Source organism: Podarcis gaigeae (genome assembly GCF_964106915.1).
Source record: "Podarcis gaigeae genome assembly, chromosome: 7".
Classification (NCBI taxonomy): domain Eukaryota; kingdom Metazoa; phylum Chordata; class Lepidosauria; order Squamata; family Lacertidae; genus Podarcis; species Podarcis gaigeae.
The window spans coordinates 3,116,627-3,142,934 of record NC_139683.1 but is presented as its reverse complement, the minus strand read 5'-3'; the positions used below and the strand labels follow the sequence as shown (position 1 = coordinate 3,142,934).

The 26,308-nt window shown below is 44.5% G+C and overlaps 1 protein-coding gene across 6 annotated transcripts; it reads left to right on the top strand.

The window, feature by feature from the left end:
- Positions 1–640: 640 nt before the first annotated feature.
- On the top strand, positions 641–25,875 carry EEF1D (eukaryotic translation elongation factor 1 delta). Of its 6 annotated transcripts, none has more exons than XM_083749148.1 (10): positions 641–3,447; positions 3,724–3,995; positions 4,236–6,063; positions 7,690–7,813; positions 12,491–12,562; positions 19,838–19,937; positions 20,151–20,254; positions 22,207–22,479; positions 24,092–24,286; positions 25,784–25,875. In XM_083749148.1, exons 3-10 carry the CDS (start codon positions 4,805–4,807, stop codon positions 25,820–25,822), a joined length of 2,166 nt encoding a protein of 721 aa, XP_083605274.1. In that variant the 5' UTR covers positions 641–3,447; positions 3,724–3,995; positions 4,236–4,804; the 3' UTR covers positions 25,823–25,875. The 6 variants fall into 6 exon arrangements, with proteins under 6 accessions (XP_083605274.1, XP_083605273.1, XP_083605276.1 ...); XM_083749145.1 differs by lacking the exon at positions 3,724–3,995 and adding an exon at positions 18,584–18,655 and having other exon boundaries at positions 2,817–2,943; positions 4,805–6,063; XM_083749146.1 differs by adding an exon at positions 18,584–18,655 and having other exon boundaries at positions 2,943–3,447; positions 3,724–6,063.
- Positions 25,876–26,308: the final 433 nt, after the last annotated feature.

Genomic DNA, 26,308 nt, shown 5'->3' with positions numbered 1-26,308 from the left:
AAATTAGCCCTGAGTGCTCACTGGAAGGACAGATCGTGAAGCTGAGGCTCCAAGACTTTGGCCACCTCATGAGAAGAGAAGACTCCCTGGAAAAGACCCTGATCTTGGGAAAGATGGAGGGCACAAGGAGAAGGGGACGACAGAGGACAAGATGGTGGGACAGTGTTCTCGAAGCTACAAACATAAGTCTGACCAAACTGTGGGAGGCAGTGGAAGACAGGAGTGCCTGGCGTGCTCTGGTCCAGGGGGTCACGAAGAGTCGGACATGACTAAACGACTAAACAACAACAGTCATAATACATTTTCCTTTTCATTATGTGGGCTTCTGAGGGATTCTCTATTATGCTAGCCTCCTGCTGTAGAGGGTGGAACTTTTGTGTTACATACAGGGGAGAGAGCTACCCTTTGGGAGTGGAGCAGGTTTTTCAAGAGTCAAACCCTTTTTTGTTGTGCTGTGTTTCAGATGTTTCCACTTCTGCACAATGCCATAAACAGCTTCTACTTGTCTTGTAGGATTGTGCTGTGATGGTGGGTTTGAATCCCTTGGTGGCTTTACTCTTTGGCTAGTACGTTTCTGGAAACAAAACCATCTTAACCTTCCTGTTTTCTGTCTTTCTTTCTTAATGCTATCCTAGGAACTAAAAAAGTAAGTACTTGCTCACAATATTCTTGGTCCTTTGCTTGCTTGATTTCCTCGAATGAAAAGTGATGCCCAGTAAGGCAGATCTACTAGGCTTGGCTTTTAAAGTATTTAATAGCAATTGTGGCATTAAGTATTTATATTGTACTTGTGTCTTTCATTTTGATGCTGAGGCTTTTGTGGAGGAGTGGATAGCATCTTATTTCAACAAAAACAGCAGGAATGCAAAATTCCTACTGTCTTCCATCATCTACAGCCTCCTAATGGAAAATACGTCCTCTGCTGCTGATAATCTGAGGTGTATTGCCTTTTAGACAATTGTATATTGCTTTTAGATTTTACCCAGCTCTTTTACAAAAGCTTGGTAGCAACTCCTGAAAAAATAAGTGATTAATACCACATTAAATACCACATTAAAACCTATTTAAAATAAATCTACATTAGCTTTACTATGGCTGTTGAAAGCCAGCCCAACCAAGAAAGCTTTTTCAGGCTGCCAGAAGGTATTCATGCTTGACATATCTCTATTGTGATTTCCATAACTGTGTAGTGACTGCTGATTAACCTCGCAATATATATAATTACCGCTCATTCTAGGCGACATGTACAGTACAGTTCTGGAGGCATTCCTATCACAACCGGTAGGATCAGAGGAGAGGGTAAGGCCCACGCTATTAAACTTTTATAACCATAATCTTAGCATGTCTCAAACAAAAAAATAATAGTAATTAATTATATTAAACTTAAAATATGCATTTAAATAACCCCACCTACTGTAAAATATTGCCTCCTTTTTGAAACAGCAGCTTCGCTCACTGGCTTAAAGCAATTGGCTCTAATTCTGCTAATCCCAGAATAAGATGGAACATTTAGGGGGAACACCATGTAAGCACCCTTTCTTTCTAAGGATTTGGGTTTTCAAACAAAATTGTCTATGCAGTTCATGTAGTAAAATCATGCCCGTGTCTCAAAGTGTGTATCCCTTTTGAGATAATCCAAGTCATAACTGAAATAATTTCACAAATATATTTACTGCTGCTGAATCCTTTTAGCTAACAGCTCCTCTCATAACATTTTCCAAAGTGATAGCCCCAATATTTAGCATTTTGTAAGTCACCTGATTTTGACCTTAGGTTGGAAGGGTCACTGCTTCTGTTATGTGCTCTTTGACACTTCAAGCAACTGGAGAATAATAAAATTAAACTCTTCTCTCCCCCCCCCCTCACTGTTCCTTCTCAAAATATGGCTCTTTTCTCCAAATTTAATTCAAGTAATTTGTGGCTGTGGAAGAATCCTATCTTTCCCCTGTGTCTTTGTCAGCCTTTTGTTAAAATCCTTGTTTTTCCCCTTCTCCAGCTCTTTCCCCTCACCCAAAACTGTAGATTACTCTTTTACGATGTTGGATGCTGCTTCTATTTCTAGGGGAAGCTTCAATATTCCAAATTCTCCCCAAATCCCTTATCCCTTGCACTTAGCACTAATAGCTATATCGAAAGGTTGTGGAAGAGTTACCATGAGTGCAAGCACTGTTCCCACTTTGCTCTTCCTGTAATACAAACAGGAACAGCAAACCACAATTTCTGGCTTAGCACGGTGTTCGGATGAGGGATCATGGTTTATTTCACTCTCCCCCCAAAATAAAATAAAAAATCTGCTATGTGAATCCTAAGATGTGCATTTTGTTTCTTGGCCATGGCTTGTTTGAGCGACACAGACCACAATCCCTGGTTTGGACGTAATGCTGAGCAAGGAATCATGGTCTCTCCTGCTAGTACTAATGGAGCAACAAAATGGAAACTATCTCCACCTTGACAATAAACCATTAACTATGGCTTACGCTGATGTGCGAATGCAGCCAGGGTTTCATGCAGCTTCTGCCATGTATGGGACAACTGGCTAATTCCCTTTTTATGCAACGTTGAAAAAACATTGAAACTAGGAATCTGAGGTTACTATAAATATGGGACCTACTTTGTGCGATGTGCTGGAAATGTGCAGTGTACCTGTTTCGACATTCATTATATGCACTGGGAGGCCATGTGCAAGGAGAGGCAAGAGGTTTACTCCCATCAGTCACTACTATTCATCCCCTGAGATTGCATTGTGATGTCATTGCCATTCACTAGTCACAATGCCCTAGAGATTTTACACAAAGGAGACTCCCCTTGACCAAGTCCATACAGGTCCCAGCTTTTCAACATCTTGATATGAACTTGTTTTCAATGGGGTCAGGGCTGGACTTTTAAGAAGTAAAATTTTCCATTTTTTTTTTAGAACAAGCATTCCATTTCAAGTCACCAATAGTAAGTAGGGAAATTTATTAAAATGCTTTTCAAGAAATAGAAAGCTCATTTTAAAAATGAACCTAGTTTTGGGGGTGTCCAGTTCTGAGGTGTCTTTCACTTACGCAAGAATTGCACATTCACACAATTGTCCACAGTGATAGACCAAATATTTAATACTGTACCAAGAGCATAGATTTTAAACCACATGGTAAAAGTTTGGATTTCATTAATAGCATAAATATGGGCACAAATCACACCAATCACTGCTTTGAACCAAACTAAACCTCAGTAGGGCTTTCATGAGATGTAGATTGGATTATGACCATCAGCTGCACACTCTGATATTCTAAATCTGAGGTCAGTTACTCCCTTTGGAGTTGTTGGACAGTTGCTACTGATTCATTTATTCATATTCTGCTTATTCTGACATCCTCTTGCAAAAGGAGTGTGGAGTCCTAAGCAGTGCTCATTTACATTTTAATAACTGATGCTACTTGGATATATAGCAATGTGACTGATAAGGTTTTTTTTTAATAGATATTTATTAAGGTTTTAAAAATTATATTAAAAACAAAACATTGCAACAATACAACAATACAAACAAACACAAACAAAAAACAAGTATAATTTCATTCCCTTATTTTCTTATACCTTACTTTCCCGACTTCCCCATACCACCCCTCTCTGTATTCCAATTTCTATTTTATTAATTCAGCAAATCCTTTCCCTTAATTTCATTTAGTTTTTAACCCTTCTTTTCTTGCTACTTATCCAATCCGGCTGGAAACCACACATAAGTTTGGTTTAGATAATAAGTTTTATCATTTGAGCCTCATGAATAAAAGACCATCCACAATGCGTATGTTGATCCCAGCCTACAAATGAACAGTGAAATTGATTTGCTAATTTTGAGAGACTTGGCCAACATCTGTTGATTTGCTAGACAGTCTGTGAACTTTGAAAAGCCCTTTGTTGGCTCTGGGAGGGCTAGTACTGCCTAACCCACAAATTCCAATCCAAAATACATCAATTACTTGATCTACTTTGCCTCTGCCATTGTGTGTGATGATGTCCTATGTGGTGGTACCTCGGTTTTTGAACGTAATCCATTCTGGAAGACTGTTCAACTTCTGAAACATTCAAAAACTGAAGCATGAATTTCTGGAAGCATTTACATCTGGAAAACTCAATACGGAAGCCGCGTGGCATATTTGGCTTCTGAAAAGTGTTCGAAAAACGAAGCAGTTAATTCTGGGTTTTTGGTGTTCGAAAGCTGAAACGTTCGACTTCTGAGACTTTAAAAAACTGAGGTACCACTGTATATTCCAGTGAACATGATGTGCAATGGAAGACAGAGGGTGCAAAGCAGATCATTTCATTGCTCTTACTGGTTCTGGTCTGCATCCCAAGATACAGAACTAAATTTATGCTGCATTTGAATAAATCTACTCTCCCCCCCCCCCCCATTGTGTAATAACAAAACAATTTTGGCATATTAAATGCAGTTTGGGGAGGCAGAGCCTTCTAGAGCAGCTTATTTTGAGCAGCTTTGAAAATTGAGTAATTCAAGCTGTGAATAGAGCACAAAACGCTTATGCACTCAAAACACTATTGGGTTATATCCGGCTGTGTTTTACTCAGGAGTCAAGTAACTGAAATCAGTTGATCCAAGCCAGTCATGTCCGTTAATTTCAGTCGATCAGCTCTTGGGTATGACTAGCATTGGATTTTAATTGGGCTCTGCATATATGTAGGTAGTAGAACCTGAGGTCTTGAAATGAACAGAACCTAACTGCATGCCATTAGTATGTCTTAGGTTTTTTCCCCTTGCAACTATATTACTGTGCTTGTTTCTTAATGCTGCCTCCCCGTTTGGAAGATGAGGACGAGGAAGCTGCTTTATCCAGCGGAAAAAGTCTGGGTGGAGAAGCACAAGTATGACGAGGCAGAAAGGCTCCACTATGAGAGGGAAGCAACCTTAGCAGCTTCCGCTGCCGGGGCCTGTCAGGAGGTGGTGGCAGTGAACGGCTTCTGCCATGAGGAGGACCCTGCGGAGGAAGAGGTGAAGGGAAACCTGTGGAGGGCAGGAAGCAGGAAGAAGCAAAAGAAAAGGAAGTGCTCCCCCAAACGCAAGCCTTTAGACCCCAAAGTGGACTTTGTCCTGGCCGGGTTACTGGCTGACCGTGTCTGGTTTGACAAACCTCTCTTTGACCGGGCGGAATCGGCTTACAGGAAGAAGCTTGCCGAAATGTTGTTGCGGGAGGCTTCTGAGGGGCTCCCGGCCGCTGAGCAGTCTGCGCTGGTGCCCTGGTCAGAGGCAGAGGTCTTCCAAGGTGATACGAGGCCACAGAGAGACCTGGCTGCCTTGCACTGTGCCCATGGCAGCTTGATGGCCTGCCACCACATCATCCAGGACGTTTGGGTCAACAAGTTCAACTTTGACGACGCTGAGAAGCTGTTTGTCGAAAAATCCCAGTTGGTGGCTCTACCACAGACCCTGGACCTCTCATCCACACCATTGCACAGCGGTAGTGGACTAACACCAGATGAAGGCTATGTGACTGCGCTGCCTACTCCTTCAACACCAGCCCAGCCTGCGGATATCATCGTGGATACCAGTGTGTCCCCAAATCTGCCTGATACTTTGATCCAGCCGGTGAATGGCAAGCCTCAGGTGTCGAGTTTGCAGGCGCTGATCTCGGAGGTGTGGCTGGAAAAGCCTATCTACGATGACGCAGAGAGATGCTTTTACACAAACATGTTTGACGGGCACCCTCCGGGAAAGGTGAGGTTGCAGGAGTGTGGGCGCCCAGAGTCTTCCAAGAGGAGCCGGAAGGACAAAAAGGGCCGTAGCACAGGGAAGCAGGCAGCAGCAGGCAAGAGGGGCAACAACAACATCTCTGCAACGGCACCTCCAGATTCTGCACTCTCACCAGCCACCTGGCATTTCATGCACAAGGACAGCGAGTCTGCATGGCTCAGCAAACCCACCTACGACAGTGCTGAGGCGCAGTACTACATCTCCAAAGCCTCAAAGCTGGCAAGCAAGCAGGAGCGCGCCGGAATGCCCGAAACGATGTTAGCAAAGCCATCGCAGCCAGCTGCTCTCGCTTCAAGCGCACCAGAGTCTCATGCTAAGTAGGAAACACTTGTTCTGGGGTAACATTCCCAAACCTAATGGGCCAAGATAGTGTGGAAAAGCTTCTGTATGTAAAACATTGAAATGTGTTGTGTCCCACTGTAGAAAGATGTAAGCGGGCCATAATAGGTTAGAAGGAGGAAGGGAATGGTTTTATGATTTGTCCTCCTCAATTTCTGGTAGTGCTGCTCTGTACTATTTAAGCTTATAAATTATTCCCATTACTTTTGCAGAGCCTGTTAACTTGTTCAGGGGAGGCATCTGAAATAGGATTTACTATCTCTGTGTTATTATTACTTTTAGGGGATTAGTACCCTGCTCCTCATGCAAAAACCTTCCAACTGACATGCATCAGAAGAGCAATTTGCTTGATTATATATATGTAGAGCATTAAGACGTTCTACATAATTTTATATACACAGGTCACATCTCTTTCTCATGTGCCTGATTTGTGGGAGCTTTTGCTTTTGTCAGATATGGAAAAGCTTTTTAAAAAATATGACCTTTCCAGATACTGTATCTGACCCTTTCTGGCTGTCTCAAACCCTGGCCGTATTAAGCTGGAACTATACCCTAAAGTGCTTCTTAGCAAAGAATTGTTGTCACTTGAAGGTATGCTGAGTGGTGACTATGGCTTTGGTGGTTTTGGACTGATCTGGAAAGGTTTGGAACATTTATGTGAATGGAATGAACCAAACAGATACCTCTGAAAGGTGCTTCTTTTTGTTGGCTCTGCGTTTCTCTGCAGTTTGTTTCCTGTCAGATTCTCCCCTTTCCCTCTTCACTTAAAATCTTCTGTCCTTTGATCCTTTTCTGTGTCACCCTGCCCAATAGTAACCATGTAGTCTCTCCTGCCATGCAGTGAACCTCCCTTAGTTTTGAATTCCACATCCACGTGCAAAATTCTCACCTCTGTTTATGAAAGCCCCTATTTCCCATCTAGACACCAATTTAATGTTATGCTTCTCTTTTGGCCAGTTTACCAAACCACTGTGTACTAGAAGGAAGGCCTCCACAAAAGGGATGGGATGTTTTGCTCTTTAGTAAACTTTGCCCTGGTGCTTGGCTTTGCATTATTTTAAGCTGGTCTATGCTGTGTCCATTGGTGGACATTAGTTAATGTGGCTCCACAACACTCCCTTTTTTTGCCCATAAGAGTTGAAGTGCAACTTAAAATCATTTACCTAGAATCATTTTGGTGGCTTATTCAGGTGTCAATAGAGCTGGTGTCATAGCTACCCTCCTGTCTGGGCAAAAGAACTCTGCCTAGCCCTCCTAGAAAGGCAATGTCAGGAAAGGGTTGTTTGAACATGAGCATATTGAGAAAAAATATTCTTAACTGTTGGTTGGACTGTGTGGATTTCACGTGTCTTGTCTCAGGGTAGTTGAACTGTTTTTTTAAAGAACGCTTATCTTGCAATGTCAAAAGGACTGAACAGGCAACCAAGTGATTGAGCAGTAGGTTCCTAATTGGTCCCATTTACACAAGCCTTCCCATCGGGTAGGGAGGATCAGTGGGATGTGGCCCAGTGGGATGGAAGAGGGAGGTGATGTTTGACTAAGCTGGCCCTAACCGTTGAGCTGAAATATTTCTAGGTATTTATTTAGTCTCCCCCTCTTTTCAGAAACATGGCCGCCAGCTTCCTCATGCATGAAAAGATCTGGTTTGACAAGTTCAAATATGATGATGCTGAGAAGAGATACTATGAACAGAAGAACGGTCCAGCTGCTAGCCCCTCCTGCCAGCAGGTAAGATGCAAGTACTGTTCAGGGGAAACAGGCAGCTTGCTTGGCACAATCCTTCTGGAGCAGGTAGCAATATGGTGGGGGCTCTCTGCATACCTGTATGAAGTCATTTCCATTAACAATCTCACCACCTACTGAACACCAGATGAGCTTTGCTAGCCTTTGCCTAGCCTCCTGCTAGTCAGATGTCTGTGGGAAGCCTATAAACGGGGCTTGAAGGCAACAGCCACCACCTGCTAGTTTCTGACCACCATCAAGTAACTGATATATTGCTTGGTACCTGTAGGACCTATGAAACAATACCCTACGTAGAGTGCCTCTCACATTATTCTTGGAGCACCAGACGTCTTAAAATTCTCTTCCTGCCTATCATCTCCTTGTCAAGTACTGGGCTTTTGCCTCTGGTTGCAGAACAATCGCCTTCACCCCACCCCACCCTACTCTATGGTACAAGTGAATCCAAAACATGTTATTTCCCAATGGGATGCACTGCTTTGAGAGGGCAAGATCTCCTTTCCCTGGTGCGTTTCCAGGGAAGAAGAGCTCCTCAGCTACTGTACAGGTGTTGTAGTTTGAGTACTATAAGAGGTAGTGATTGCCAAGCAGGTAATTTCCAGTTTAGTTCCATTCCACATTCATTACCCCTTGCATTCTTTGCACTTCTAAATGTTTGTCCTTGAGAGTGCTGGCTAGGGTAGAACAGTGTGCATTAAAATAAAATTTTGAGCTATTTGAAAAGGAAAAGGAAGCCATATTAGCTGCATTTGGGTGCAGTGCTAAAGTATGACTTAATGATATGAGGCTGCACCATGGTGAGGTTTGGTCTCTCACGTTCTCCTTCTCCCCCCACTTCCTTTGTGTGCAAGGGGAGAAAACTTTACTCTTCCAGTTGTGCTTTGTGACAAAGCACAATTCTCTCCTCCCCCCCTCCCCGCCCCCAAATATATGCAACTGGCGTGTCCAAATAGTGGCAAACCAGGATCTGATTGTGGTTTGATAATCCCAGTTTAACCATCTGTAGTTTGTTACAAAGAGAAAACAAATGCTTCAGATTTCCTCCTTTGTAGGTGAAGGGCTGGAAAGTCCTGTTATGACACATTCCCATATTACTAAACCAGGGATGGGGGACATTTTTGGCCTGGTGGCCCAGATCTACAATTCTCTTTTGTGCACCTAGACTAAACAGGACTGAACACTCCGCACATCAGCTGGTGAGAGGGGAATGGAATCCGGCTGTGCCTGTCTGCCCCATACCTGATGTCACATAGGACGTTTGGTGTGGGGCAGGTGAGTGTGATTTCAGGGAAATTATATTGCAGGCCAGATGGGGAGGCCTGGTGGTCTAGATTTGGCCTGTGGACCAGAGGTTTCCCACTCCCGTGCTAAAACATGCTTTAGTGTTCCATCTGAATGCAGCCACTGATTGATTTAAGCGGTTTCCCAATAATCCAGGTTAATCTTAAAGGACAAAGTAGGAACAGCATTGCCTCCCTAGCATTGAATAATGGAGATGAGAGGCAGGATTCAGTAGTGTTGGTAAGCTTTTATAGGCTGCAAGAAAACAGCTGTATAGCAGGGAGCAAAGTTTTGTGACTGAGCAGGTTCCATAGAGGTTGCTGTTGACTCTGTTATAGAAGATGGCTTGTAAGGAAGGGAGAAGGTGAAGGAAATTCTTGCACGTTCTTTCTTACGAATGTTTGCCGGCCGTTATGAACAGCATTTGTTGGGCACCGGCATACTCCCCTGTTCCTCACAACCTGCAGCACTGCTTTTATTTGTGGAAGCTCATCTAAAACCCACTGTCTCTGTACATGCAAGAAATTTCCCCTCTCTTTTCTTGCAATCTTAGAAAAGTTTTATCTAGGCCCCTCCCTAAGGGTAATAGAGTCAAAGTCTCCAGATTAGACCAAACCGAAATTAAAGTTCTGACTCAGCAGCAGCACAAAGACTTGCAGCGGTGTCAACTAAATTTCTGCAAATTCGTCCAGGTTAGGGTGGAAACCCTTAATGTAGTGACTGGGGCCCCCACAAATATGTAAAAATGCAAAACTGAAAGATGGTTGAAATCTGCAGGGCTTTTTAAAAACAATTCCCTGGATGGTAGATGCTGCGTCTGTTCAGCTACATTTGTGCTGCCTTCAGTAGTTTCATTATTGTAGGAACTAGAAATGCTCACCTGTGCGCAGTTGTGCACATGGTACAGGCTTTCCTAGGGGCAGGCTGTGAGTGAAGCAGAGGGCTCTTCTTTTCTCTGGCAAGCAGGAGATCCAGTGACGTTTGCCCCATATCCAGAAGCAGCAGCTTCTAAGTATTCAGTCTCCCAGGGCTTATTCTCCAAGCTGCTTTGTTAGTTAGTAAGGAACTTGTATGGAAGTGAGAGCTGGACCATAAAGAAGGCTGATCGCCGAAGAATTGATGCTTTTGAATTCTGGTGCTGGAGGAGACTCTTGAGAGGCCCATGGACTGCAAGAAGATCCAACCTCTCCATTCTGAAGGAAATCAGCCCTGAGTGCTCACTGGAAGGACAGATCCTGAAGCTGAGGCTCCAAGACTTTGGCCACCTCATGAGAAGAGAAGACTCCCTGGAGAAGACCCTGATGTTGGGAAAGATGGAGGGCACAAGGAGAAGGGGACGGCAGAGGACGAGATGGTTGGATAGTGTTTTCGAGGTTACCAGCATGAGTTTGAGCAAACTGCGGGAGGCAGTGGAGGACAGAGGTGCCTGGCGTTCTCTGGTCCATGGGGTCACGAAGAGTCGGACACGACTAAACGACTAAACAACAACAACAACAAAGGAACTTGAAGCAAATGAGACCAACATTCATTGGGGCAATGAAATTGATAAGCGTCTTCTTTAAATAGGCTGACTTTCCTACATCTTGAGAACATGACAGTGTGATGGCCTCTACTTGTAATGTCTAATAAAGATTTGGCAAAGTAAGTAGAGAACGTGACAGTTTAGAAGGATGCTGGCTGTTGCCAGGAAGGATTAGACTGGTGCTTTCTAGGGCCCAGTTTTCTTTTGGGGTTTTTTAACACACCAGGGGCTGCCCAGCAGTGTATGCCACAAGAGAGACTGAAGTGTGCCTTCAGTATTCACCATTCCAAACACAGATTCTTTGACGCAGCTTGCACTATCACTAGTCACAGGGGAATCCTAGAACACCCAACGTTGGCCAGCAAGCTCTTTCCCATCCCTGAACCCTAACTGAATGGACAGGCAGGTGGGTGCAATATGGGAAAACAGCATAGACTTGGCTGTCCCACAGTTCTAAAGAACTGCTTGAGAAACTACACATCTTCCTGCATTGCAAATAACTTGACAGTTATTTGATTCTGTGATTCTGTTTTTTGGGGGTATAAGACTGAAGTGTGTGTCCATTTTTTTTGTTTAAACCTGTGCCACAGGTGTCAAAGGTTTGGGGAAATGTTCATGTAGAATCTGATGCATACTAATCTCAGCTTAGTTTGTGTGGAGGGCGTCAGATGCATGGCCTAGGCAGTGTGATTGCCACCATTAGAACAGCACAGCTTTCATGATTTAACAGCAGCTGTTATGCCAGAAGATGCAGTCTAGATTAAAGTTAAACCCAGCATCAGGTCAGCATGAGGAAACTTATGTTCAAGGCTGTGATGTGTAGATTGGAATACCCCACACAGAATTTGGTACCCTGAAAAAATTCACCTAAAAAGTTTCCAGTCACAATGGTTGAGAGGTGCTTGCTAACACATGACCTGGAGAAAACCTCAGATGAGAGGGGATCTGGTTTGCCAGCAGCTGTGGCATCAGTACTTGGCCCAACTCTGCCCCCCATCTCATGGCTTCCTTATCATGTTATACATCTAGCCCAGGTATGCTTGCCATCTCCACCATGTTTCCAATTCTGTCAGCATCATTCTTGATGTGGTTGGGGAGATGCCAGGGTTTTTGAAAGCCTGGTGCTTAAGAGCAGAATCTTGTTCAAAACTAAATGTATTCAAATTTCATAATCTAGGCCAGTGTTTCTCAAACTTGGGTCTCCAGCAGTTGTTGGACTACAGTTCCCATCATCCCTGACCACTGGTCCTGCAAGCTAGGGATCATGGGAGTTGTAGTCCAATAACAGCTGGAGACCCAAGTTTGAGAAACACTGATCTAGACCAAAGAATGCAAGTCTCAGTTCAGGATATGTGACTGCCCTACCTTTGATGTAAGAAATTTATTGTGTCTATAAACCCACTCTATTTGCATAGGGTGGGTAGCAGCAGTATAAAAAAAACACTTTTGTCAATTCAAAGTCTGCATGTGCACTTTCTATGGAGAATAGGGTCACTGACCCAGACACTGACTTGGGTATGGCTGTGTCATGAGTAGCTACACCCGCTTCTCTGATGCAAAAGTTGGTGGGAAGATGGAGCGTCCCGGTGGCTTCTGCCTGGATCCTATCCTGCAGCTATTCCAGAAGACAGTCTGGCTATATAGCTGCTGACAACATAGTTGTTTATTCCGTGGATGGATTTTTACTCTCACTAATTTTTTTCCATGGCTGACTGCTCTCGTACACAGTAAAAACACTTTCCCTTCTTTCATGTGATCCACCCTCAGTAATTTCTCCTGTATCTGTTTGTGCCTTTTTAAGAAGAACAAAAAAAAAACCAAACAAAAAACCAAACACTTGGTTCTTTCTGCACTGTTTGCAGGAGAACGGAGCCAGCACGATCCTACGCGACATTGCCAGAGCCAGGGAGAATATCCAGAAGTCGCTGGCCGGAGTGAGTACCTGGGCGCTCTCTCACCAGCTGGCTAACTGCATTCATTTTTCCTAGCTGTGGCATATCTCACAGATATAACTCCCCCTGCTCCTACTGTGATTGATTCCCCCCCCCCCCAGAGAATGTGCGTGTGTCGCTTTTCTTACCATAAGTCAGAGGGGGATGGATGAGGCGGAATGAGCTCTGTCATATCATGGCATCCCATTTGTGACATATCCTGCTTGCTCTAGCCAGATTGCATTTGCAGACTAACCCAAAGTGGAATTGCTGTGTGGCATTCCATCAGCTCATAATTCAGAACCAGAGCATGCGCTTGGGAGCGGTCATAGGGCGCAGCTTTTGCTAGGCTGCCATTTCAGATGACAAGTGGCAGGTTGCAGCCTTGAATCCAGCCTTGTGATATGTGCTTGTATGTCAGTTCTACTCTAGCTTCTTGACATACATTGCTGGTTGGGAGCTTATAACGTGGGGGGTGATTCAAGCATGCATCCCCCCACCCCATCTGATCTGGCAAAATAAATTGCATGTACCTTCCTCTGTTTCTGTTCTGTGCTTAGCTTCGCACTAACGTAGCACTTTAGGGACAGCAGTCAGTAGAGGCATTTGTGAGCTGAACAGTGAATTTCTTGACCCAGATTCCATTAAGATATATGCAGAGAGATTGCATTTGCACATTCTGCCTCCGGTGAGCTGGTTTGGCTGTGAATTTTAACTCTGAATGCTGCTGCAGTAGCTTAGCCTGGGTTCACCTAAACAAAGGCAGTTGAATTTCTTTAGCAATCACATGGCTGTTCCTCCTGGGGAGCTTGGAGTCATTTGCACAGGTTCCCAGGCTCTCCAAATTCCTTAGCTTCAGCAATAGAACTGGATCCTATGCAGTTTGCATCAGGAAGGCAAACCTCAATTTGGTGTTTAGTGTGCATGTCCTCTATAGTTTCCCATAAGGAGAATCTTGTTCAGTAAAGCAGGCAACCAATGTCCCAGATTCTTCCCCAGGTAACTTTTTTTAGAAATAAAGTAGCCCTCACCCACATTCTTAGATGAGTGCAAAGTAAAGTCCCCATTCATGCTTTCTCCCCACTCAGTGAGAACAGGAGTTGTTTTTAGGAGTGGCTGTTGAACTGAAGTAATTGTCCGTGTTAACTGTGACCTTGGCTATGGAGTATAGCTAGAGTGCATAGTGTAGATTTACAGTTTCCAGAAAATTTGAAGCCATAGTCGGGGGCGGAAATGTGGTTCCTCCCCCTGGAAATTTTGATGCAAAATATGTATTGCATATTAAACCAAAATTTACTTTGCTGCTTTAAGTACATAAAATGCATCATCTATAACTCAGCATAAGAGTTTGCCCCCCAGATTTCCAATCTTTGTTGGGAAAATGAAAAAAGCTCTCATAGGTGGACAGAAAAAGCTCCTCTTTCCCTTTGTATATATTTTTCTGAGCCTCATTGACTCTAGTGCTTTCAGGCAGTAGTCATTAGGATATGTCTTCTGTTTTAGCTTGTGGATCTTAAAAAAGATTAGATTTTTCTGAAGAAGCCAGAAAATCTTACTTGCAGGAGAGGGCATATAGTAAAGCAGTTGTCGGTGCATGTGTCTGCTTTCTATTAGCCACAGCAAATTGAGAAAATGAAGCTGTACTGCCTGGGGCTGATGGAAGTTGTAGTCCAAAATAAGTGAATGCTGTCAGGTTGAGAGAGGCTGCAGTAGAGGAATGAGCTGAAGTGACTCGTGAGTGTTAGGTGAGAAGCAGAAGAATGTGGGGTTTGGGGTGCTGCGAGAAGATCCTTCACTTTCAAGGACACACCTTGGAGACTTACAAAAAAGACAAAATAAATTTGCCTCATCTTCTTGCATTTAGCTGGGAACTTCCATTCATTTGCATGGCTTCCTTTTGAAAACAAAAGGGCATCTTTCTTTTTTTTAAAAAAAATTATTTATAAAATTTTCAAATTTAACAATAAAAAACAACATTCCATTTGAATTATACATCCAATTCTAATCTTTCCACTTTCAGACTTCCTTCAGTCTATCTGGAAATTTTCATGTTTTCACAGTTATTCACATTTCTTGCATCTATATTGTTTTTTTTAACCAAATTAATCTTAACAAATATAAAACAATATTTATTTCCATTATTATCACAGAGCTTCTTGAAAACCTACACACGTTAATTGACCTTCACATCTATTCTTAATATACTCTGTAAATTTATTCCAGTCCTCTGTAAATCTCTGGTCTCGCCGGCTCCGAATTCTCCCCGTTTAATTCTGTCTAATTCTGCGTATTCCATCAACTTCATTCTCCATTCTTCTTTCGTCGGGGTTTCTTCCTGTTTCCGAAAAGGGCATCTTTCTTGTTTGATTTCATGCTTGCATTAACAATTAATCTTGGGTGTGTTAATTTGAGCCAGTGAAGGGTTTTATTTATTGACTGAATTTGCATCCTGCCCTTCCTGCCGAAGGAGCCCAGGGCAGTTTTGACTTTGAATTATGCCTGGATGGCTCCGGATAACACTTGGTTGCTTGGCAAGTAGACATGCGGCATGAGCAAAATAAAAAGCCATTTGCGTCAAGACGCAGCACCTCTCTCCATTTTGCATTTGCATGGTCTCTCTGTTTCAAATAACGGCTATTTTTTGCTTTGTTCTGTTCAGCTGCAGCACTTCTTATTTTCTGCATGTGTGGCGTATTAAATGGGTACGTGTCTTAAGTTGATGAACAGGTGGGGTCCCTCACAGTGGGTTTGATTCGACACTCTTGGATTTCACATGGCTGAAGCAGAGAAGAGAGAACAAAAAGTGACTCCCTTGGGCAGGCACAGGCAAACTCGGCCCTCCAGATGTTTTGGGACTACAGTTCCCATCATCCCTGACCACTGGTTCTGTTAGCTAGGGATCATGGGAGTTGTAGTCCCAAAACATCTGGCGGGCCGGGTTTGCCTATGCCTGCCCTTGGGCATCTTCTTGCCTGTTTCCAGCCTCTTAAATTCAGCCCCAAACTATGTGTACTGGATTCAGTACTCTTAAAACTTGGATAGTAAGACAGCCTTGTATTTAACAACTTGCCTGGTGCCTACAGGGGGTTAGGAGTCCCACACAGGTGAGTGAGTAAGCTGGTGCAGAAGGAATGGAGCTCTCCGTTCTGCTTGGTTTTCATGCCGACTACAGAAAACGAAGGGGAACTCTCCCCCTTCTCTCTGTCTTCCCTCCACTGGCTTGTTTGGGAGGAGAGAGTATTCATTCTCTCCCCCCCCCCCCTTTCTCCCTCTAAGCCTGCTAAGGGGAAACCACCCTCTATTTCTACAGTGATTCGCTGCAGCCAGCATAGAGACACAAATTGGTAGCCCCTTAGGCTAATAAAAAAAGGTTCAGGCTCATTTTTATTTGCAATATTTTACTCTGTCTCATCATTGCATAGTGAAACCAGGGCAGGCAATAGTCAAAACGTAAAATTACAAAACAGTTTTCAGTTACAAAGTTAGGAAGCAGGAAGAAACAAAGTTAGGAAGCAGCCTGTGGGTCCCCAGATGTTGTTGGACTACAACTCCCATCATCCCTGAGCTCTGGTCTTGCTAGCTAGGGGTGATGGGAGTTGTAGTTCAACAACATCTGGGGACCCACGAGTCCCATAAAAGCCTGCTGGCAAGTATGTGTGTTAATCTGGCGGTGAAAGATCTTCAGTAGATCATTTCAGCCCTAGTCCATGGCCTTAACCCAGACTGAAGTGGGTCAAGATAATTGGTCTAGGCAGTGCTGTTTTTCTGGAAAAAAAGATGCCAGAACTCACCATGAACACCTCCCTCATTCTCTTAGAATGGCAATGACGCCCACCTGAGAGATGCTGGAACTAAGCGAGTTCTGGCTGGAAAAAAGCCCTGGTCTAGGAGATAGTTTGGCCTTAATTGCATATGGTAGAATTCAAGATCTGAAACAGTTAGTCATCCCTGCTTTTTTTTTTTAAAAAAAAACATTTGGTAATTGTAGGTCCTTTAGCTCATTAAAGCTGTGGGGTTCCTATTAAAGCATTTGTTTGGAAGATTTATAGACCACTAAATATTTGACAATTTTAAAAAGGATTTCCCATCCTGTTTCTTTTGCATTTCCTTGAACTAATCTCCATTGTTAGGCTTTGGTAGCCAGGCTACCACCAAATGCGGAGGGTACCAGATTGACCAAGGCTGTCCAAATTGCCTAGAGCAGTACTGTCAGCTTCTCCAGGGGAAGAGAAGGGGATTTGTGGTGGTGGTTTGTGAGCACAGCGTAAGAGTTTTGTGGGTGTGTTTTTCTTCTTGTGCATTTGATTTCTCTGGCTGCTGTAACACTCTTTATTTTTAAAGCAATTTGCCATTCTTCCCCTGCTCATTAAAGGGAAGGACTGATTATCCTGATGGGCTTCCAAAACTTCTTCTTCCACAACTTGTTCTCTGAATTGATTTAATTGTGCTGTCCCAAACTTTCCAGCTACAGCACACCAAGCTTCCTAAGTGGGTTTTTAAGAAGAATAAACAAATTATGGTGACTTGGGCCTAGTGCTAAGTGTAACATGAACTCATTTTGATTAGGGGGGTCGGTTACAGCATGTTTAAAAATTAAAAATAACCAGGCTACAAATGGAGCTGATGATCAGTATATTTTAATAATTCAAGGAATGGCAGATACAAAATGCAGAGCTATGGCAGTACTAAGATGGAGAGGCAAGTTGCAAGGCAAAACTGGATTAAAAAAACCCTGCAACAGAACCACAAATAAAAATTTAATGCCGAAAAGAGAGGACATTTTCATTTGGGAAATAGAAAGCTGCCATATATCAAGTCAGAACATTGTTCCATCCTGACTGCAGCTCTCCAGGATTTCAGATAGGAGACATTCCCAGTCCTGTCTGGAGTTGCGGGAGGTTGAACCTGGAACCTTCTGCATTCAAAGCATGTATTCTACCACTGACCTTTGGCCCTTCACCATTGTCATAATATGCAACATCTGACAAAGGTAGGAGGAGTTGTGGGATACATGGAGATGGTACCAAGAATCATTCTAGGAATCTATGGTATAAACAGGTTGTGAAAACAGTCACTTGCAAACGTGACTACACGCTGCTCACCTCAGACTCCAAATCACCTATGAACAAGTTATACAGCATCATTCCCCATAAATAACCTCTGGGGATTTTCCCCCATCACCATTCCTCCCTCCATCACAATAATTCTCCACCTACCGTATTTTTTGCTCTATAAGACTCACCTTTTCCCTCCTAAAAAGTAAGGGGAAATGTGTGTGCGTCTTATGGAGCGAATGCAGGCTGGGCAGCTATCCCAGAAGCCAGAACAGCAAGAGGGATCGCTGCTTTCGCTGCTCAGCGATCCCTCTTGCTGTTCTGGCTTCTGAGATTCAGAATCACCCCCCCCCCCTTGTTTTCCTCCTCCAAAAACTAGGTGCGTCTTGTGGTCTGGTGCGTCTTATAGAGCGAAAAATACGGTACTTCCACTTTCAGTTTCTTGAATAGTTCTCTTACCTCCTGGCTGATGTTAGCTAGGGACTTAAAATGTATATGGATTGTTTTCACGTGTTTGTGTCTGAAATAATCCCACTGTTCTGCTAAGCCTAATGGCATTCCAGTTGCCGTGCCGATGGCTAAATTGCAAGTTGCCTTAACTATTTAACACAGAACTTTCTCTGCTAAGCTATTTCTGCCATTTCCATGTCAGGACAAGTTGACAGTGTGAGCAGCTTGTTTTGGGCTGGAATGGTAGGATTTGCTATCTCTGGTTAAGCAGACAAGACCAAATCTGTGCCCTGACCCTAGTTGAAAAGAACAGAACTTTGAAGCTTAAACTCATTTTTATAAATGCATCCCAGGTTACTGTCTTACTCTCAGAATATTGATTTTGCTTAACTTTTCTTACCTAGGCATGTTTTCCTGCATGTGGGTTTGACTGCTCTGCTTAGCTGCCCACATCTGCATGAGTGACCAGAGTAAACCGTGTATTTATTTTTTTACCATAAAATACTCTTGCCCTTTCCAGCTCAAGACAGTTTTGCAAAACCCCCACGAAGCCCCTCCAGCACGTCGCAAGAAGCAGTCAGGTCGTGCGACTGTAAGTCGCTTTGGGGGCGGGGGGAGCACAACAACCTGTTTGTTTGTCTGCCTGGGTCAGCCCTTGCTCCTGCGTAAGGCCCTTCCTCTGCCTCTTCCCCATCCTGTCATTGTGCTGCTTTGCAAATTCAGTGCCGTTTAATGGTCTAGTTATACATAGTTGTGCTTGTGGAAAATATCCACACAGTTATCCTTCAGGAATGGCTTCTCAAGGGGGGAAAGAGAAACCCTTGGCTATAAAGCTACATTCTAATTTTTAAGTTAGATCTAATTTTTAGAAACTTCTGTACTACTTAAGCAGCAGAATAACTGAAAATAGTATTCCCTGACCCACATTTCTAGAACCCTTAGCTATAAGCTGCCATAGCTGGGATTAGATCCCTGTCATAAGATTCTATGGTGCAAGGAACTGGCTGAAGCTCTCATAAGCCGCTTGTAGAAACCACCTATGATTTCTGATGCTTATCTGTTGCTTGTTTGATGTTCCAGTTTGCTTTTGAAACTCCCTGTTTCAAACACAGTTGTCCATGCAGCATGGAGGACTGCTTGCAAAACGCCAACAGTTTAGGACAGGAAAGTGCCTCCAGTCCTTTTAGGCTCACGACGCCTTGGATCCTGGCCAAGTTCTCTTGAGAAGAACTGGAGCCATCTCTCCCAGTCTTGTTTTTTTTAAAAAAGGTCTCCCATCCCTGAGTAGGATAGGTATTCACATTATTTGCCTTGCATGATGGTGTGATCTTAAGAACAGAATACTGATCATGTTCGGCAGGGTTCCCTCCCCCTTAAAAAGAGATGCATGCCATACACATATTCCCCCCTTTTGAGACATTCATACACATGCCATGCAAATATTATCGTAATTAAGATATTAGGAGGTACCGCATAGCAGGGACTATTTGACAGCTATGTTTAGTTTTGAATTGCCTAAAATCCCCACAGGAGCACATATTCAGGAGTTGAGGAACTGTGTACACCACAGTTTCCATCATGGGGCTCAGGCCATGTGCTATTTGTCTTGCACCTTCTGTGTGAAAAACCTTGGTCCCTGTTGCTCTCTTCAAGGCTTCCCCCATCCATTTCTCTCCTGTTGCTATGGCTCTGTTACGATAGAGCGTCTCTCTTGTCTGATGTGTCGGCAACCGACGGCCTCACCCTTCTCCATACTGTCTGTCTCTTTTTTCAGAGTGTGAGCAGCACCTCTGCAGCAGGACCGGCTGGGGACCAAAGTGAGCTGGTCACCAGGATTGCGACCCTGGAGGCAGAGAATCAAAACCTTCGTTGTGGTGAGTGGCGAAACCAGATTATGACTTGCAACTGACGTGCCAGTAAAATCTTCACATTCTCTTGTTCAGAAGGAGGAGTCTGTGTGTTTTGACTTCTGTCAGCATTCTTCTGATGCTAATACAGTAACTGGCAGGAAGGAAAGCAAAATGCCCCATGCTGTCAATTTTGATCCCATTCATTCAGTGTTCTCTACCCCCCCTCCCATTCTCCAGTGGTTACAGACCTTCAGCTCGCCATCTCCAGACTTGAGAACCGCCTGAGTCTTCTGGAAAAATCATCTACCTCTCATCACCCTTCACCGCCACCACCAACACAGGTAAAACCATTTCTAAAGGAACATGCCATTGTATATTTCATCCAGTTGTGGACAGGAACGCTGTGGGGCTTTTGGGGAGTGGCGGCAGTGGGGTTGGGGAAACCTCTGCAGGGTGTTTTTATTTAAGCCCCATAGAGAAGTACATAGTCTCAGCCAGACCTTTGTGTGGTAGAAAGGTGGAACAAGTTCCTTATCTGTGGAGTAACGTCATTTGTTTGTTATTGGAGAGCTTTCTTGCAGGAGGAAATTGGCAACGGTGGGCACTTCATCTTCAGCTGTTAACAACCTTCTCATTAAGGAGTGCCAGGGTTTCCCAGAAAATGTGTTTTACTTTGAAAACTATTCCCTTAATCTGTGTTGTGGGAGTGACTAAGTAAAAACTTTCATTTTAAGTATACCTCTTGCACTGGCCTGGGCTGTGATAAGTTACTGTCTACATTAGAAGATCCCTGCTGAGTTATCCCAAAGACCCATTTAAAGTGTTGGTGCTGACCTTTAAAGCCTTAAACGGCCTCAGTCCAGTATACCTGAAGGAGCGTCTCCACCCCCATCGTTCAGCCCGAACACTGAGGTCCAGCACCGAGGGCCTTCTGGCGGTTCCCTCATTGCGAGAAGCCAAGTTACAGGGAACCAGGCAGAGGGCCTTCTCGGTGGTGGCACCCGCCCTTTGGAACGCCCTCCCACCAGATGTCAAAGAGAAAAACAACTGCCTGACTTTTAGAAGACATCTGAAGGCAGCCCTGTTTAGGGAAGTGTCAGGGGCTCAGGAGCAGAAGCACAGGGAAGGGAGGAAATGGAGAGCGAAGGGGAAGAATCTGAGGGCAGCGTAGGAGAAGATGACAGTGGCCCGAGAGATTCCATGAGCCTCTCCAGCGAATCGGAAGATTCACAGAAGGGGGCGCTGGTGGCCAGGGCAAGGGGGGTCCCAAGGGGGACACTCCAGAAGCAAGGGGCCAGCGGGGACTCCCAGAGCAGCAGTTGGAGATCAGGACCAGCTTCCGCACCAGAGCATAGTGGGGGGGAAGAGTCCCAGGTATCGGGACCAGCGGATCCCCCAGCAGGGAGAGAAGATGAGTCAGGGCTGACCACGCCTCCATCGGAGAGTCAGGCAACAGAGGGGAGGTCAGGTCCAGCCAGCATCCCGGAAGAGGGAAGCAGTGATAGAAGCAGTGTAACGGTCAGGAGGAAGGTCACTGGGTTGGCGCGAGAGCCAAGTTCAAATGTACAGGCGCATGGGACAGCAGAGAACGAGGATTGGGAACCAGGTCCTAAAGCCCGCAGGAGGCAGGGGGAGGAGTCAGGCGACTCAGCGTCAGAAGAGTCCAGAAATGGGAATGCCTCAGCGGACAGGAGGACCCAGAGGAGGAGAGAGCAGAGGAAGAGGTGGAGCAGGGCTAGAATCTTAAACTGGTGTCAGGGGGGAGGAGATTCAGACGGAACTTCGGCGGTCTAGGGTTTAAGACGTAGAGCTGCGCGCTACGGTTTTGAAATGGAAACTGAACTTCAATAAAGACTTTTGTATATAACGACGACCTGGCGTTGGTCCTCTGTGAGCTGGGACCTTGGGGCAGCTCTGACAGGAAGTTTTTTATGTTTAATAGACTATTGTATTTTAATATTCTGTTGGAAGCCGCCCAGAGTGGCTGGGGAAACCCAGCCAGAAGGGCAGAGTATAAATAATAATATTTTTTATTATTGTTGTTGTTGTTGTTGTTGTTGTTACTTCTATTCATTTCAATGGGGCTCCCTCAGGGTAACATGATGGATTGTGCCCCATGGGTCAAATTTGTGCTTGCTTATTGGCTGGCACCGAAAACCCACCCTCTCACACGTCTCCCGGTCCTTTGCCTGTGACCAGAGTTCCTCCGCTCCTAGTGATTACCTCCCCTCCCTTTTGGCATTTGCTTTTCGCTTTCCCTTGATGCAAGATTTATTTTGGTGTCTCTTTGAAGCATGTCACTCCCATGAAGAAGGTGGAACCGCTGACCCATTTATCAAGGAAAGTTGAGCTGCCTTCTGCTTCGTCTCCAAGGAAAGCAGAGACCTCTGCGGCAGCGGCTGCAGATGAGGACGATGACGACATTGACCTGTTTGGTAGTGATGAGGAGGAGGAAGACCAGGAAGCTGCCAGAGTTCGGGAAGAGCGGCTCAAGCAGTATGCAGAGAAGAAGTCCAAGAAACCTGGCCTGATTGCCAAGTCTTCCATCCTCTTAGATGTCAAACCAGTAAGCTCTTTTTACCCTTTTCCAGTGAGTTAGTGTCATAGGGATAACTTCAGGTGCTCCACTCAACTGGTAAAGTGTATCTTGTGTGAATTGGGTGTTCATAAAGAACTCTCCACCTTAGCCCTGAAGCTCTGAGTGTGTTGTCTCTGCCCTTTTTCTCTCTGTCTCTCACCCTGTCTCTGCAGTCTTCTGGGGTGCTGGAACAAATATGAGGAGAGCTATGAGCATTCCATGTTCTCAGCACTTGATTGTAGATGCAGAACTGAGTGTCCTGAAGTTTGGACGAACCAAATAATGAGCTCTCAAGACTGATGTAGCACTGCCTTGGAGTACTGGGCTGTGGTTAATGGGCGTTGCTTAATAGGGTTCCTAGTGTTTGCTGGCTTGGGCTTCGTGCCTAACTCCAAATTTGGCGTCCCCTTAGACTTTTCTGACAAACGAAAAACCCCTGGGTTTGTATCAGATTCAGGGCACTTAGCTCACAAATTCCTTAATACCAAGCATAGAATGAATACGTAGCAAAAACTTATTGCAGCAGTAATTGGGTTCTCAACTCTCTTTTGTCTTTCTGTGTAATGCTTAGAACCCGTGTCATGGGTAAGTCAGATACTCAAATACAAAAATAGAGGAACCACTAAACAGAAACATGCTGATATCAGGGAGTTGGTGTGCTGTAGTTTCACCTTCAAATCCCAGTCACAAGACTTGTTACAACTTTGAGCCAGTCTCCATCTCTTGAGCTAACCCACTTCACAAGAAGGCAGGTGAGGATGAGAAGAGTGGGGCAAGATTGCCCTGTTAGCTGCCCTAAGATTCTTTGGAGAAAGAACAGGATCAAAATAGCACCCAGCGTTTTGACAACCCGTTCCATCTGTTTTAGCATCAGGGTACCTCCACAAGACAGAGATGCGTTCTACACTGTAGAAGGTACCGACTCAAGAGGTCATCTTCTTGCTGTAGCATAACATATTGAAATGGCAATTATCTAATAATTTTTGCACTGCAAACTTCCCAAGTGAACCTTGCAGCTGAATCATCACTGTACTCTCCATTGAATTGAATTTGGGCTGGAACTTGATTGTACAAGTTTAGGGAAGCTTTTAATGTTTAACAGACCACTGTATTTTAATATTTTGTTGGAAGCAGCCCAGCGTGGCTGGGGAAACCCAGCCAGATGGGCGGAGTATAATTATTAAATTATTATTATTATTATTATTATTATTATTATTATTATTATTATTATTATTTACAGCCTCTGTTGTTCATGGCAGACACTTGATTGGCACATGTTTAAGGAAAGGTTTGGGGGGTATGTTACATTTCGCAAAAAAAGAGCTCGGTGGAGTAGCTTGAAAACAGGTGAAAGGGAAGATCTAAAGTTTCATAAAATTGCTAACTAGATTTTATTTCTCACCAATGCTGGTAAGCTAATCTACAGTCGTGTATGGCTTCTCCATTTCACAGATTTACTTTTGGATAATCTCTGGGAAGTCTTTTATTCCTGCAAGCAACCTTGCACTGCCTTGTGTCAACTGTACTCCCTTGGCTCCTGCATTTTCCTTACTGATTGCATTTCTAACTCCCATTTCCCCCTCTCCTTTCCCTCCTTCAGTGGGACGATGAGACAGACATGGCCAAGATGGAGGAATGTGTCAGATCTGTTCAGATGGATGGTCTGGTTTGGGGAGCCTCCAAACTGGTCCCAGTGGGTTATGGCATCAATAAACTCCAGATCCAGTGTGTGGTGGAAGATGACAAAGTTGGGACAGATATACTGGAGGAGGAGATCACCAAGTTTGAAGATTACGTAAGTTCCCACAGAGGGCTATTTCTCTGGCCCAGTTGCCCAGCCCACGGTGATGTAGGTCTGTATTGCAGAGATGGATAGCCATCCGTCATGGATGCTTTAACTGAGATTCCGGCATTACGGGGGGGTTGGACTAGATGAGCCCTTGGGGTCCCTTCAAATGATTCTGCGTCCAAGTTGTGCAAGACTCTTAACAAGATCATATTGAGCATATCGGAGCTGATCCAAAACAATTGTGGAAGAGGTGGAATTTCATGAACATCCCAAGCTATTTTTGGAGGGAGAGAGCTTTTGGGGTTTTGCTCTTTTTTTACCAGGGAGGGTGCTGCAGAGAGAAACACACACGGTCCCAGATGCCTTGAGTGACTAGGAATAATGCAGACCCTTGATTAGGACTACATTAGCAAGAAACTAGTGCAAAAAATTAGGCTTTTGGCAAGAGTTTTTGAGTCTCCTGAAAAGCCCATCTTTGTGCTCAAACTTTTAGGACATTCAGTTCAGCCCCAGACTTTAAAAGCTTGTGTTGAGACTGTTGGCAGTGCCAGAGGCTTATATTTGTGCATTGAGCTTAGGCCTTGCTGGTGCGTTCTCTCAGCTCTTATACCTTCTACTGCTTGCTTCGTCCCAGGGGCAAGTCTGCCATGTTCACGTTGCCAACCTGGTATATACCCTTCATATGTTTTGGACTGATGGTGGCTGTGATCCAAAACATCTGGAGGGGACCATGTGTTGGTGAAAGTAGTATTGGTAATTGAGTATTTGGCTGCTAAGAGGTTATTGTCTTGTGCTCTTAAGGGTTCATGTACAACAGGCATGCATCCCCATGGGTTTTTAACCTTAACCTTAAAAACGCTGATGCAAAGCGTTTGACTAAGGCCTAGTGTAGTCACATTAGTCGAACTTGTACAAAACTTCTCGCAGAAATTAGGTAGAGAGACAGACAAACAGACAGATTCTTTGCATTTGGATTTGATATCCCGCTTTATCACTACCCAAAGGAGTCTCAAAGCGGCTAACATTCTCCTTTCCCTTCCTCCCCCACAACAAACACTCTGTGAGGTGAGTGGGGCTGAGAGACTTCAGAGAAGTGTGACTAGCCCAAGGTCACCCAGCAGCTGCAGGTGGAGGAGTGGAGACTTGAACCCGGTTCCCCAGATTATGAGTCTATCGCTCTGAACCACTACACCACACAGGCTCTTATTCTGTGTAGCTGCTTATGTACCAGAATGCGATCTGCATAGGTCACTGAAGCTGAGTCCCTCTTAAACCAGCAGCTGTGCTTGAGTCCCATTAGGTTTCCATGCCTTCAACACACATCACACCTCCTTCTTAATTATCATGAGGGTTAGGGTTTTCAAATGATGCCTGGATCAGATTGCAGAGTCTGTGGTTTGCACACAAAGCCCCTTCGCTTAGGCCAGTCTTGGGATTTATTTGTTTTTGGCCTGACAATGCAAAAACTCTTCTCACTTCATTTTTCTCCCTTATGTCTTCCAGGTGCAGAGTGTTGACATAGCTGCTTTCAACAAGATCTAACGGCAAACCTTTACACTTTCTAAAGCTAATAAAAGGTCAAGAGTTGGAGAGCAGTGCTGTGTGAGGGCATCTTTCTTTTCTGTTGTAGGAGTTGCTGCTGATCAGAGGGACCAGCCTTTTTCAGCTCTCCACCACAAGGGCGCCTCTCTTGTTTTGGAGTTGGTTGAACTTAAATGGGCACTAACTGGAGAAAAAGGCGCTGGTCCTGTTATGTTTCTTGTGCAAATAAAGTTCATTTCAGATGACCTTGTACTGAAGATGTTCCTGCAGCATTGTCTGTGCACGCCTCCCCGGCCACATGGACAATAGCTGGGTAACGTAGGGGTGGTTTGCATTCTCTTATAATAGAGGACACAGTTCATTTGCTTCTGGATAGAATGGAAATTTCTGCATTTAGTGTGTGTGCATGTGCAACCACCCACCCACACCCACAATCAAATGCACAGAATAAGATGGGAGGTACCTGAAAGCAGTTGTACAGGTGAA

Coding starts and splice junctions, on each gene's coding strand:
- EEF1D (XM_083749145.1), top strand. CDS start 4,805: ATGAGGACGAGGAAGCTGCTTTATCCAGCGGAAAAAGTCTGGGTGGAG. Junction 12,563..18,583: donor TCCAGAAGTCGCTGGCCGGA/GTGAGTACCTGG, acceptor TGCCCTTTCCAG/CTCAAGACAGTTTTGCAAAA. Junction 22,480..24,091: donor TCCTCTTAGATGTCAAACCA/GTAAGCTCTTTT, acceptor TCCCTCCTTCAG/TGGGACGATGAGACAGACAT.